Source organism: Rhinatrema bivittatum, chromosome 4, assembly GCF_901001135.1.
Source record: "Rhinatrema bivittatum chromosome 4, aRhiBiv1.1, whole genome shotgun sequence".
NCBI lineage: Eukaryota > Metazoa > Chordata > Amphibia > Gymnophiona > Rhinatrematidae > Rhinatrema > Rhinatrema bivittatum.
Genome location: NC_042618.1, coordinates 24,381,725 through 24,396,990, shown reverse-complemented (window position 1 = coordinate 24,396,990; position 15,266 = coordinate 24,381,725). Strand labels below are relative to the sequence as shown.

General features: G+C 42.2%; 1 protein-coding gene across 4 annotated transcripts in view; it reads right to left on the bottom strand.

Moving 5' to 3' along the window:
• Window positions 1-15,266, bottom strand: part of PPP4R4 (protein phosphatase 4 regulatory subunit 4) — a 553,487-nt gene that overhangs the window by 292,377 nt on the left and 245,844 nt on the right. For all 4 annotated transcript variants that reach the window (XM_029597867.1, XM_029597868.1, XM_029597869.1 and 1 more), the window contains exons 4-5: window positions 14,548-14,695; window positions 12,923-12,996 (exon numbers count right to left, since the gene is read on the bottom strand). In XM_029597867.1, coding sequence (XP_029453727.1) covers window positions 12,923-12,996; window positions 14,548-14,695 — 222 coding nt within the window. The remainder of the gene's footprint in view (window positions 1-12,922; window positions 12,997-14,547; window positions 14,696-15,266) is intronic.

The window sequence follows — 15,266 nt, the reverse complement described above, 5'->3', positions numbered from 1 at the left end:
CAGCTAAGGCGTTACATTGAAAACAAGTCGTCAGATAACAAATAGTGTGTTAAGGCGTTACATTAGAACAGTTTGACAGATAACGAATAACATTGTAAGTAGAACAGTCTTCAAAAAAACAAACAAATGGCAGATAAGGGAATAGCTGGATCCCCTTCTGTCTGAGGTGGGCCACTGCTTGGTAAAGACTCTCGGGGCGGACGATACACCAAAAGGGAATACCTCGCACTGGCAGTGGTATCCATTGATTTGAAAACATCAAGTCGTTAGGTTGAAGATAAGGTAGGATGGATTTCAAGGAGGTCATCTTGAACTTCTCCCTTGGCATGAACTTGTTGAGGGCTCTTAAATCCAGGATCGGATGGAAACCTCCTGATTTCTTTGGTATGGGGAAATATTGGGAGTAAAACCCCAAGTTGTGTTTGTGAAAAGGCACCACCTTGCTGTTGTAGAAGACAGTTGGGACTGGTCATGCTCAGGGCCCAGGCAAATATAGAAGAAGATATGTCCATCGGCTATGGACATAAATTTACCACACTAGCAATATCTGAAGCCAGGCGGTTTGGGTGCCATTCTAGCACTGAAAAGTGCTGTTTGTTTTTTGTTTTTTTTAGAAACTCCCCTCGGAGTTTTTGTGGAAAATGAGAAAATTTAGAAACTCCCCTCGGAGTTTTTGTGGAAAATTGCAAAAGGATCTTGCGAGTGTAGAATACTGGGCATTTAAATGGCAGATGAAATTTAATGTGGACAAATGTAAAGTAATGCACATGGAGAAAAGTAACCCACACTGTAATTATATGATGTTAGTTTCCATATTAGGGGTTACCGCTCAGGAAAAGAAACTGGGCCTCAGTGGATAATACTTTGAAATCCTCGGTTCAACATGCAATGTTGGTCAAAAAAGCAAATAAAATGTTAGGAATTGTTAGAAAAGGAATGGAGAATAAAATGGCGAATGCTATAATGACTTTGTATCGCTCCATGGGAAGCCTCACTTAGAGTACAGTGTGCAGTTCTGGTTGCTGCATCTCAAAAAAGATATATATAGAGAAGGGTGGCCAAAATGATAAAGGGGATGGAAAAACTCCCCTATGAGGAAAGGCTAAAGAGGTTGGGTCTGTTCAGCTTGGAGAAAAGGCAGAGGGGGGATATGATAGAGGTCTATGAAATCATGAGTGGATTAGAACAGGTAAATGTAAATCGGTTATTTACACTTTCAAAAATTATAAAGACTAGAGGGTACTCGATGAAGTTAGTAAGTAGCATATTCAAGACAAATCAGAAAAATTTATTTTTCCTTTAATGTACCATTAAGCTCTGGAATTCATTACCAGAGGATGTGGTTAAGGTTGTTAGCATAGCTAGGTTTAAAAAAGGTTTGGACAAATTCCTGGAGTCAATAAACTGTTAGTAACCAAGTAGACTTAAGAATAACCACCACTTATCACTGTACAATAACAGCATGGGATCTATTTACTGTTTGGGATCTTGCCAGATACTTGTTACCTGGTTTGGCCACTGCTGGAAACAGGATACTGGGTTGATGGATCCTTGGCCTGACCCAGTATGGCAAGTTCTTATGTTCTTATGAGCTGTTACTACAGCAATTACAGGTTGCTGGTGTCAGGGGAATCCCTTTTTAGTGGTTTATATCATGTCATTCAGAATTAACCCATTATATCAGTTGGAATAGGAACTATTCCTTACTCTAGAAACTTACTTGAAGTGTTCAATAGGGATCTTTGTTGCTACTAGTGTTTAATATCTTATTTAGCTCCACTACTAAAATAATTGAGGGATTTGTGTCACCTGTCATGATTATGCTGATGAAGTTCAAATGAGGAGGTTGTGACAATTGCCACTGTGAATTCCTACTGAGAAATACTAACTGACTGGTTGACCTCATCTATGTTAAGTTTAAATCCCACAAATCCCAACTATTACAGTTATCTAGAAGAGCTAGATCCTTCATAGTTCTTCCCTCTGTTATGTGGTTAGAAATGAAATCAACAGAGGTGATCTGCGATCTTGGGAGTCATTATTGATTCCAAGCTATCATTAGTCCCCCAAATTACATCAGTGATTCAGTCGGTTATTTCTCTGCGACACAACAGAAAGTTATCCCCCTTTCTGTCTTGCACAGATATATCATTAATTATTCATGCACTGATGACAAGTACGAGTGATTACTGCAACTCGCTACCTCAAGGGCTAACACAAAGCATTCTCAAAAGTCTCCAATTCCTCCAGAATAAAGCAGCAAAAAATTCTAAGCCCAAAGAGCATGATACACCAATTCTGGAGGAGTTACACTGGTTGCTTTTTCGTGGCAAGTTCAATTTAAAATCTTATCTATTATGTTTAAGTACCTAAAATAGAAAGGTCCCGTTTATTTATGTGCCTGGAAAGAATGTGCGTTCTTCACAGCAGGATTTGCTGATTGCTACTCCTCTTTCTAAGGAAAAGCTCGCTGAGACCTGCAGATTAGCTTTCAGCATCACTGGCCCTGCTCCATGGAATGAGGTACCTCTGGATATTCACTCGGATGGTAACTGTTAAGCAGTTGCGTGGGAGTACATGTATACACGAATGCCGGCTCGCGCTAATGGACACGGCCATTTTATATCATACGCACGTATATGCGTATATGTTATAAAATTGGAAGTTCGCACATACATGTGTGCGCAATTTTATATGGACATACAAGCAAATGCTGCCTCTACCATGTAAGTGGGGTGATTTTGCTAGGCGCGTGCACTGACGCAAATACCCATTTCCCCAATTCATCCCCAGTTCACACCAGTAAAAGGAGAGGATTTCCTAACCCCCCTAGGTAGCCTCCTTTTTATCCTAATAGCCCTGACCCTTCAAGCCCTGCTGACTAGCCCTGATGTTTTATTTTAATGATTTCTAAAGGTAAAGAGACAGGGCTGAAGAGTTAAGCAGCAAAAAGGTTTAGAGAGGACATTCAAGAATTGCTTATTCATGTTGTGTGTTTTAAATTATTTTGTACTGGTACTGTATTTTATTTATGTTAAAATTTTATGTGAAAAATGTGTAAACCGCCTAGATTGATGATAGGTGGTATAGAAAAAAGAGAAAGTAAATAAATAAATACACACCATACACTGAGAGGAGAGGATCACCTTGCTGACGGCTGAAAGGAATCAGTAAGTTTTGCTTGGGAAATTTTCTTTTTTAAAAGTATTGGGGTGAAGTTAACTATTTGGGAATATTATTTAGTATGTTTGTGCTTTTAATAGTCAGTAAGGTAGCGAATAAACAGAAGTTAGACTGTATTTTTACATAGTCAGTCAGTAAGGCAGGTAATAAGCAGTAGTTAGTGTGTTTATTTTTAATAGTCTGTAAGGCAGCTAATAAGCAGAAGTTAGAGTGTTTGTATATTAAAAACAAAAAAAAATAAGGTAGCCAGAAGCTAGAAATAAGCTAGGAGCAGTGTATACCTAAGTAAAAAGGTTGAAAAGTTCAGTTCAGTTACTCACCTTGAAAAGGTGTTAAGGTAGTGTGATTTAGTTTGATTAGGTACCAACATCTGTTAATCAGGAGAGCAGTGAGTCACTCTGGCTGACTAACTGAAGTTAGCCTGTTTGTATTAGCCTGAGTTGATATGTGTGGCTAAGCGTTAAAATGGAAACAGCTGGACTACGAGGTGAAGTCCTACACTTTAGGTAGGCACTTATGTAATGACTAGAGAATATACCGAATCATCCGAATCTCCAGCCTAAAAAGCAGTACCCATCTCATTGCCTCTAGAGGACTTCTGATGCCCTATAATAGTATCGTGATCTTTTGTGATACAAAGATGTAGATGGGGCATACAGGTGAAATTTTCATTTTAAGAGAAATATGAAATGGGTACTGCTCTCTAGAGAGGAATTAAAACGTTGTCGCCGAAACAGCCTGAGGAGCTGGCGGCAACCTAGGTTGTCTTACTTGATGTGTTTGTCCTCTCCGTTGGGCCCAGGCTGTTGTAGCACGGGAAGCTGGAGGATAGTATCTTCGTAGTCTGTATTATTGTCTTCTGACGTCCCTACGTATGCCCCCAGGGGCTTCGGAGGGTGGCTCTGTGGAGGCAGTTGATAACTGATGCAGGGTCTCATGGTAATCTTTTAGCTGAGTTACTGCGTCCTGGATCTTGTCTCCAAATAGGAGACAGCCGACTGCTGAGACTCTGGATGCAGTTTCAAATGAGTCGTAAGCAGCTCTAACCTCGTGCTTACCTGCTTCCATTGCCTTTTGAATAATGGAGGACAGGGATTCTTGTTGTTGGTGTGGTAAGGAATCTGCAAATGTTTGGACTTACTTCCAGAGATTCCTATTGTACTGGGCCATGTATAGTTGATAGTCAGCTATCTGCACTATCAACATGGACCCCTGAAAGACTTTGCATCCTAATGTATCCAGTGCCTTCTGGTCCTTACCAGGAGGAGCAGAAGAATGTGGATGTGATCTTTTGGCTTTCTTCTGCGCTGACTCCACCACTACAGATTGGTGAGGGAGCTGACTTTTTTGGAAACCTGGGGCCTGCTGGACCAGGTACGTAGCATCAGTCTTCTTATTGACTAGAGTACCTGGGTGCACCCAGATGCAGTGCAGGAGGTCAAGAAGCAATTTGTGCACTGGTATCGCCATTACTTCTTTTGGAGGATCTACAAATTGTAGTACCTCCAACATCTGGTGGCGAGCGTCTACCTCCGTAGCCAAAGAAAATGGAATGGTTTCAGACATCTCCCTGACAAAACTGGCAAAGGAGAGATCTTCGGAAGTATGAGAGGATTCATCGGTAGAATCGTCTTCCCAGGGATCATAGGGCCTTTCCCCTTATCCTTGTGGATCTCCTGAGGGAGGAAGCACATTAAACTCGAGAGGGTGAGAAGGCCTCAATCGGTGATGGGATGGCTTCGATGGAGGTTGCGGCTGTATCGGTGGATCCGGTGCTGGCATCGATGGACCCAGTTCTGGTATTGATGGACCTGGTATTGGTATCAATGGACCCGGAGTCGAGAACGATAATTTGGAAACGGACGAGGTACGTTTAGGCATCGATATTCCCGATGGTCCAGGTATTGGCTCCAACATCGGTGGCTTCCATGGAGTGGTCTGGCCAGGTACCGCTTCATCGTCCTCCGAGGAACCCGGTATGGGAATCGGGACCTGCAGAAGCATGGATGGATGAGTAGATGCCAACAGACCCGATGGCATAGAAGGAGTCGACACGGCACCGATGAGCACATCTAGGTGCTCAAAAAGTGGTGCAAACATCGAGTGCTCCGATTGCAGTGTCGGTATGGATGCAGCACCAATGGTGAATGGAAGCCCTGGGGGGCTTTAAGCACTGCCTCCTGGACCTTTATGTCCAATTCCCCCTTTGAGGCTGGCATTGAAAGCACTGTGCCTGGGGCAGGAGGCAGGCTAGGCTTTACTGTTGTTTCCACAGTGATCTGTGGAGATTCAGTACCCGGCACCGATATTGGTGGGGAACGCCTCGGTGACCCGGGTCCAGAGGAGGATGGGGGTTCCTCTCCCCGGGTCTTCTTCTCAGGCAGCTCGATGGCCATCAATGCCCCTGCAGAATCGGTGCTGTCACCGGGCATGGAATTGCGACAATGCCAGTGCCAGTGTTTCCCCCGGTGCTCGGTTCGGTCCTTCCCTGCTGCCAAGGATGAACAATCTGATGCCTGTGAGGGGGTCGGTTACGGCTGGTCACCCGCTCCAATAAGGTGTTTGCTCGACATCTTTGATGTCGAAGGACCCTCTTTGGAAGGTTATGGCTGTGTTGGAGACGATGAAGCAGTACCTTTAGGACTAAAGGGCTGCTGCATTTTCTCCAAACGAGTGCGCCTTTCCTTAAGGGTCATTTGTGCACATTTTGGACACCAATGGACGTCGTGTGAGAATCCTAAACACAACACACAAAGGGGTAGATTTTTTAAAAAAGCGCGATCACGTACTTTTGTTTGCGGATTTACGCGAGCAGGGCTTTTAAAATCCGCCCGAAATGTTGTGTGGGTCCATTATGGACATTGTCCTTGGACACTCGGGGCATTTTCTAAAACCTGTCGCTATGGAAAAACTTTGGCGCGCGTGCGGTCGATGACCATCGGTAAACGAAAGACTGCCGCTGGGAATCAACCGCGAAACACAGGGAATACACTTCCTGGGCGTTGGAGGAAATGTATTCGATGGGGGACTCCGGTGAGGGTGATTTTAATGAAGATAATCCTCAAACGTACCGTGAGGAGAAGTTGTGAGGTAAAATCTCACAGAGCTCCTAACTGCGAGGCAACTGCTGCATGGAAAAAAAGAGACTGAAGGGGGACCCCTGGTGGCTGCAGGGTTGGTGCCATGCTGGGCATGCTCAGTGGGCCAGTCAACGTTTCTAGAAACTTTGACAAAAGTGTTCCGTGACAGGGCTCCATCTGATGATGTCACCCACATGTGAGGACTACCATCCTGCTTGTCCTGGAAGAAATTCCTACTCCCATAGCAACCTAAAACTTAACCAGGAACTGAACAAATCTGAGATGAAGGCAGCAGTTCAGCAGCAAGAGGCGGGCTTCCCAGTCTTTTCATATGTATGATTTTTTACCCGCTGGTGAGAAATTGTACATGTGCATGCGATGCAAAGAGCTCCTGTTTCTCAGATAACAAGTCCGATCTCTGGAGGCTAGAGTGGCAGACCTGGAGGAGCTGAGGCAGACAGAGAGGTATATAGATGAGACCATCAGGGACATAGTAGCCAAATCCCAACTTCAGACTGGCAGCCCTGGTGCTGCCTTGGAGGAAGAAGGTCTCATGATTGGAGAGCATCAACCTGATGCAGCAGGAAAGAATCCTGTAGCAAGGACCTGCTCTCCAGGTCCTTGCATTCTCCTTTCGAACCGAGGATGTGTCTCCAGGGCCTACTGCCCAGGAGGGAAGGGTTAGGTCGGCCATCATATTTGGTGATTCACTTATTAGGAATGTAGACAGCTGGGTGGCTGGTGGGCATGAGGATCGCCTGGTAACATGCCTACCTGGTGCGAAGGTGGCAGACCTCACGCGTCACCTAGATAGCATTTTAGACAGTGCTGGGGAGGAGCCGGCTGTCGTGGTACATGTGGGCACCAATGACATAGGAAAATGTGGGAGGCAGGTTCTGGAAGCCAAATTTAGGCTCTTAGATAGAAAGCTTAAATCCAGAAACTCCAGGGTAGCATTTTCTGAAATGCTCTTTGTTCCACGCTCCGGAGGCTCAATGCGTGGATGAGACGATGGTGCAAGGAAGAGGGATTCAGTTTTGTAAGGAATTGGGGAACCTTTTGGGGAAGGGGGAGTCTCTTCCAAAGGGATGGGAGACAGAGCAGCTTTTAAACTAGAACAAAGGGGAAAGCCGACAGTCACTCAGCAGTGCATGGTTCAGAGGGAGGTATCTTCAAAGGATACTAATGATGCATTAGTATTAGGTTATCCCGACAGTGAGGTTCCAATAATAAGAAAAGAAGTCCAAGTGCCTGTAACTAAAAACTCACCTGAGCTAACCTAGAACCTAAAAGATGTGGTAGGCATGATTGACAAACTGAAGAGTAGTAAATCACCTGGACTGGATGGTATATACCCCAGGGTTCTGAAGGAACTAAAACATTTCAGACCTATTAGTAAAAATTTGTAACCTATCATTAAGATTGGAGGATGGCTAATAACCCCAATATTTTAAAAGGGCTCCAGGGGTGATCCGGGAAACTACAGACCAGTTAGCCTGACTTCAGTGCCAGGAACAATAGTGGAAAGTGTTCTAAATATAAAAATCACAGAACATATAGAAAGACATGGTTTAATGGAACAAAGTCAGCATGGCTTTACCCAAGGCAAGTCTGGCCTCACAAATCTGCTTCACTTTTTTGAAGGAGTTAATAAACATGTAGACAAAGGTGAACTGGTAGATGTAGTATATTTGGATTTTCAGAAGGCGTTTGACAAAGTTCCTCATGAGAGGCTTCTAGGAAAAGTAAAAAGTCATGGAATAGGTGACAATGTCCTTTCGTGGATTACAAGCTAGCTAAAAGACAGGAAACAGAGTACGATTAAATGGACAATTTTCTCAGTGGAAGGGAGTGGGCAGTGAAGTGCCTCAGAGATCTGTATTGGGACCCGTATTTTTCAATATATTTATAAATGATCTGGAAAGAAATACAACGAATGAGGTAATCAAATTTGCAGATGATACAAAATTGTTCAGAGTAGTTAAATCACAAGCAGATTGTGATAAATTACAGGAAGACCGTGTGAGACTGGAAAATTGGGCATCCAAATGGCTGATGAAATTTAATGTGGATAAGGGCAAGGTGATGAACATAGGGAAAATAACCCATGATATAGTTACACAATGTTAGGTTCCATATTAGGAGCTACCAATGAAGAATGAGATCTAGGTGTCATAGTGGATAACACATTGAAATCATCGGTTCAGTGTGCTGCGGCAATCAAAAAAGCAAACAGAATGTTGGGAATTATTAGAAAGGGAATAGTGAATAAAACGGAAAATGTCATAATGCCTCTGTATCTCTCCATGAGACCGCACCTTGAATACTGTGTACAATTCTGGTCACCGCATCTCAAAAAAGATATAGTTGCGATGGAGAAGGTATAGAGAAGGGCGACCAAAATGATTTTTATTTTATTTATTTATTTATTTATTTAATTTCTTTTACTATACCGATGCTCAAGACTAGGTCTTATCGTACCGGTTTACAATGTAACTGAGGGGAAACCAATTAACATCAAGGTAGAAAGTAAAGTTACATTAAACAGGGAGCGTAAAACCTGGGCAATGGAAGACAGTACAGAATTTAAACTAAGAAACAATTAGAGAGAGATAAATATATAATCAACAAAAACTATAAGATACGTAAACATAGATTTATCCTAGGCAGTTATTAGCAAGGTATGTCCAGTGGGAGAAGGAAAGGGTGAGGTTGGGTGGGGGGGAAGGGGAGAGGGAAAAGAGGGGGGGGGTAGGGATTAAGGAGGGGTGGGAGAATGAGAGACAGTGATGGTTGAGGAGATCCTTCAGCGGTAGGCTTCTGCGAACAGCCAGGTTTTCAATTTCTTTCTGAATGTTGAATGGCATTGTTCTTGGCGTAAGTCTTGGGGAAGTGAATTCCAATGTAGTGGACCTGCTGTTGAAAGAGCACGCTTGTGAATAGAGTTGTGGACAAATGATTTGTTGGGGGGGGCCTTGAGCGAACCTTTGTAGGCAGTTCTGATCGGTCTTGCGGAAGTATGTAATTCGAGTGGGAAGGTGAGTTGGAGAGTGGATTGCTGGTAGACGGATTTGTGGATGATGGTGAGAGCCTTGAAAAGTATTCTATATTGGATGGGCAGCCAGTGTAGGATTTTTAGGATTGGTGTGATATGGTCCTTGCGACGAGTGTTTGTAAGGATATCATAAATGATATCATAAATGATATCATAAATGATTTATGATATCAATTTATGATATCATAAATGATATCATAAATGATAAAGGGAATGGAACAGCTCCCCTATGAAGAAAGACTAAAGAGGTTAGGACTTTTCAGCTTAGAGAAGAGACAGCTGAAGGGGGATATGATAGACTTGTTTAAAATCATGAGAGGTCTAGAATGGATAGATGTGAATCGGTTATTTACTCTTTTGGATAGTAGAAGGACTAGGGGGCACTCCATGAAGTTAGCATGTGGCACATTTAAAACTAATCGGAGAAAGTTATTTTTCACTCAAAGCACAATTAAACTCTGGAATTTGTTGCCAGAGGATGTGGTTAGTGCAGTTAGCATAGCTGTGTTTAAAACAGAATTGGAAAAGTTCTTGGAGAAGTCCATTACCTGCTATTAATTAAGTTGACTTAGAACATAGCCACTGCTATTACTGGCATCAGTAACATGGAATAGGTACTAGGTATTTGCCAGGTTCTTATGGGCTGGATTGGCCACTGTTGGAAACAGGATGCTGGGCTTGATGGACCCTTGGTCTGACTCAGTATGGCATGTTCTTATGTTCATAGCAGAAGTAAAGTTATGTGGTAAGGGACACCGGTGCATGCCTGTGCACATAAATACTTACACATAGACTTCATGTTACAGATCCAGGCCACCCATGTTCCTCCCAGACCCCACCCCTTTTTTGTCTTTTCAGTTTCAATGGGTACCAAGAGAAACACGCTTACTTGGGTGCTTCTTAAAAACTGCGCGGCATGCGCCAGCCCGAGACACGCATGTATCTCCCGGCATAGGGCGTTTAAAATCTGCCTGTTACGGTGTAGTTATCTAATTTTCAGGAAACTTTTGAAGACATGACCGTTTGTCCAAGCCTTCTTATAATTATATTCTTTTGGCCATCTTTCAATCCTGATTCTTGACTTAGAGTACTCTGTCACTGTATTGGGTTGATGTACTTGGTGTTAGGAAGGCTTACGCTATGTTTTTCTATTATTTCTTTCATTTTACATTTGCTATTGCTGAACTGAATGTACTATATGTTTTATGCTTTGTAACTCACCTTGAGATTTATGCCTGAAAGTTGCGATATCAAATATGGTAAGGAAATCAATGCATACATTTTATATAACTATTCAAATACCAAGAAGAGAGTAGCCTCAATACCTTCAGCCACTGAAAATTTGAGGCTCTGAAAAATCTCATCATGTTTGGGTGAGAAAACAAAGAAATACCAGCATTGGCTCCGTGAACTCTCAGATGTCAATTTTCAAATCATTTAAGTGAGTAAATAATTTATGTGAGTAAACTGGCTGTTTGAAAATTTCCCTCCTAAACATATTGGCCTTATTAGGAGCAGGTTTTGGACAGGAATGGAAAATAATGCACTATAAAATAAAATATCGTTATAAAATATGATACCCACACGGGCATGTGTAGGCGGGTTGCGACTCACGCGCACAAGGGGGCGTGATTTGCTAAAAAAAAACATGCGGCGATACAATGGGGCCATTCCCAGTTGCCTCCCAGTCTGCTCCAATTAAGGAGAAGACTGGGAGGAAGCTTCCCTATCCCCTTTCCTACCCTTCCTCCCTCTTCCCCTCTTCTCCCTGACCCCTAACCCCCCCATACTAACCTATTTTTTTTTGTTTTTGAAATTATAAGCTCTCCTGAGTTGTAGTAAGTTCTGCGTGCTAGCTGGGCGCCGGCACGCACTTCCCTGGGACAGAGCCTAATGGACGCTGTCCCGACCAGCGCTCGGCCCTTTTACAGACTCCAGCACTTCCGCGCATACCAGGAGATATGCTGGGCCATTTCTAACATGAGCTTGACATGTGCACGGCCTTGCCACAAGCATATCACCTGGTATTTGAGTGAGCCATGCTTTAAAAATTTACCCGTTAGATTTTCTACTCGCACAAAAAGGAGATGCAAATGTCTGCGGATACCTTCTATCTGAGGCAAATTTCGAAGCGGAAATATGTGCATACGTTCTCTTTCAAGCTTGGTGTAAAATCCATGGTTATAAAGTACTCGCAAACTTTGTCCAACCCCTCTAGTGTACTAACATTTTATTCTCTTTTAGCACCTGTTAATGTTCTTATTATATTCCCTTTGTCACACCTTGTTAATTGTAAACCTGCATGATGCGATTCCCATCGCGAATGCCGGTATGGAAAAACTCTAAATAAATAAATAAATAAATAAATAAATAAATAAATAAACATTCAGTCTTAAATCTAGGCCTGGAAACAAGTAATCCAGAGCCTGGATAACCAAGGTTTCTGAGATGCTGACGTGATGTATATGTTAAAAAAAAAAACATTTGACAGAGTAAGAAACACAGTTCTAATAGGTGATTTAGAGGATAATTTTCAAACAACTCCATGTGGCCACATATACGTGCATATATAGTTGTGCAGAGATCTACAATAGCATTTTTAACCCGCGTGTATCAGGTATGTGTGTATTATAAAATACGCGTCTACCACTCCCAACGTACATGCGTGTGTATGCTTGCTTACACAAGAATACATGGAATACATGGAAAGTGAGTATTTTAACGTATTGAACGTGTGCAGTTTTCCTACCCTTTTCAAAAAAAAATACGTGCATACATTATACACATGAAAAAAGGTAGGACTTGCTTGCGTAAAACCCAATTTACATGCCAAACTCGGTGCATTTTAAAACATGCGTGCGGCAATTGAAATGACCAGTTTTCTGATTCTTTTACTAGTTCACTCTGTCCTTCCCTAGGTCAGAGACCCTCCTTGTTCTTCAATCTGAACAACCCCAATTCACCCAGACCTCCCACCCAACCAACAGTACACCAGAAACAAGTCTGATATCAATTACGCAATGTACATGTAAGTGTCTTATGTAACAGCAATGTACACATATAATGTTGGCCCTGCCCCAGTATACACCTATACTGCTCCCTTTTTTCACACGAATATGTGCGTGTGAGATGTAAAGTATGCACATACTTGTAAAATAGCGACTGTGTAAGACTGTGCAAGAGCATGCTACTTACGCACGTGTATTCTCCTTTGTACGTGCGTAGCTCTCTGAAAATTCGTCTCATATGGCAGAAGTTTCCACCATATAAATGCACTGTATTAACATATAAGCTAAATAAGTGATCCTGTATTTCACATACTTGTGGAATGATATTACAGGAAAATGTTGTTGATATCTGTGATTTAATAACAGCTCAAAATGGTCTTCAAACATGGTCAAAATTCTGTCCTGAATTTTAGAAAATACTGGGATATCATAAACACTATTTGTGATGTAATGACAATGCAAAAGGGTGCTATATTAAGGTTCCTGGGCCATCTATAAAACTGAATTTCCTTATCCATAGTACACTCCAGTATATTATAATAATAAGTCACTAAACTATGCTTTTATCAAAACTTCTGAAAGAAAAATATCCTTACCTCATGTCTGATGTTCTCTTTTGGCAAAGCTTCGATGACTGAGAGAAGAGTATCCAACCATGCATTACTGACACCTGTTAGAGAAAATGTTATGATGCTTTTTTCCTTTTTAGATTTTTTTTCCTCTTTTTCTTTAGTGACTTTAGTGCTCATGAAAGGTGCCATATGGAAAACACTGGAAACCAAACCTCTGTCTATCCACAGACTAGGTGAAGTATGGACAGTGGCAATGCAAGCTTCCCCACACAGCCCTGCTCTGAAGGGGGCACCTCTGAGGCTGAGAGGGTGATTCAGTCTCCATGTCTGCCCAATCTGCGGGCTCTCGGCCGTCACTGCCAACAATGCTGCCAATTAGTGCCAAAATGGGAGGGAGGTGGATACCTGTGCTCTGGAAGAGGACTGAGGCCGCGTAGGCTGCCTTTTCAAGCCTCTGTCAATCTGAGCTGGATATGTAACCCTGTGACAACGGCTTTAACCTGCAATGCCTTTCTGTAAGACTTTTTTGTGCGTAACTGATTTTCTAAAACCGCTTTCTACATGCTGCAGTAGTAAAAAAAAAATCTCCTCTGCTTCAAGTATCAAAACGGCTGGAACCAAAAGCTATTTTAAGCAGACACAAACTGGAAAAGAACTGATTTAATACCTAAAGCGAGCACACTATGATTATTACTTAATTATAATTCATAACATAAAACATTTCATACACTGAAATTAAGACGCTGGGAATGAAACATGTTGGGTGTATTGTAAGTGAAGCCAAGGGCCAAGTACCTTCAGCAAAGCTGGATAACTGCACAACTCCGAGCGGACTGAGAAGCATCTATTACTTATCCTTGTGGCAAACAGTGCCTGAGATATTGTAATATAGTTTTACTAGGACTCATACTCCAAAAGAAAGCTGAAATCAGAGGGGACTGACAAGCGTCCCCAAAGTGTGCTTAAAGAAAGTTGACGCTGCAGGATAGCCCCTGAAAGTTCTGAGATGGGATTTTGTCTATTGTGAACAGCTATGTTGACCAAAAGAATTTTGTTATTCTTATATATATATATATATATATATATATATATATATATATATGAATATAAATAAAGAGGAGTGGGAATGAGTTAAAGCTAGGTCTAAACCATATAGTCCTAGATGCAAGCATATGGGCAAAAAAATACCGTCAGTCGGAAAGCTCCTGCAATTCTGCCCATTCTGAGGGTAATTTTCACAATGGCCGCCCAGACTTCACGGAGAATTTTCAAAGTGAACTCATGCGCAAAAAATACAGGGGAAATTGGCCAAACACGTGCACATATTACACCTGCTCTTTGGAAGGCATGATTTCCGCAGGATAATTTACAAACGCACTCTTAAAAATCACACACACACACACCCCCAGAACGCCTCTCTGCAGTTCGCGGAGATGCACACAGTTTTACATGTGCTTTATGCACATACATAGCTTTGAAAATTGCTTCCATTACAGCAAGCTTTAGGCTGGAAGAAATGAGTTTTCTCCTTAATATATCCTTATTGCTAAAATACTAATAATGTAATCCTTATGAGTGGCTTTAACAACAACCAAACATATTCTGTTCATTTGAACTTGGATGCCATAGAAGAAAGCCCTTCTCCTCACCTGTGTCTCTGTGCTCCAGATTCTGCAGAATGATTTGGAGGAATGAGTGGCAGTAAGAATTAATCGACACCAGCTCCTCTTGTAAAATGGTCATGAAGGAATAGGCAGCTGTTAATTGCATCTCAACCCCTGCAACATGTAGGACCTCCTATTTACAGAGGAAATATGAACAGAGTATTTCTTCCAACGATGAACCAAAAGTATAAACAAAGCTATAGAGTCCTATTTTCAGGGTTACTTAGCCAGCTAAGTGGTGGCAGAAGAAGATCCAGGTGCGGTCCAGGGATCGCCACTTAGCCGGATAAGTAGTGAGCGGGATGTCGGCAGATTGAGAAAGAGCTATTTATCTGGTTAACTCAGCTTGATAAGTACCGATATTCGGACTTATCTGGTTAACTTAATCAGATACGTTAGACCTGCTCAATAGCAGGTAAAAAATTAGCCAGATAAGTCTTATCCAGCTAACTAGTGATTTTTATGGGGATATTCAGCAACTGCTGCTGAATATTCCTTGTGAGTTAGCAGAATAAGTCTTATCTGGCTAACTTACTTATCTGGCTATGGCACAGATTCACAAAACCGTGACCTTTTATCGCAGGAGAGCCCCATTATCATGGGGGGGGGGTTCCTGCGATATTTGTCCAATCCCCGACAAAATATCACGACTTTATCGCCACATTCTTTTGTCTCGTGGAAAACGTTTGTGCGACAAAAGCGAG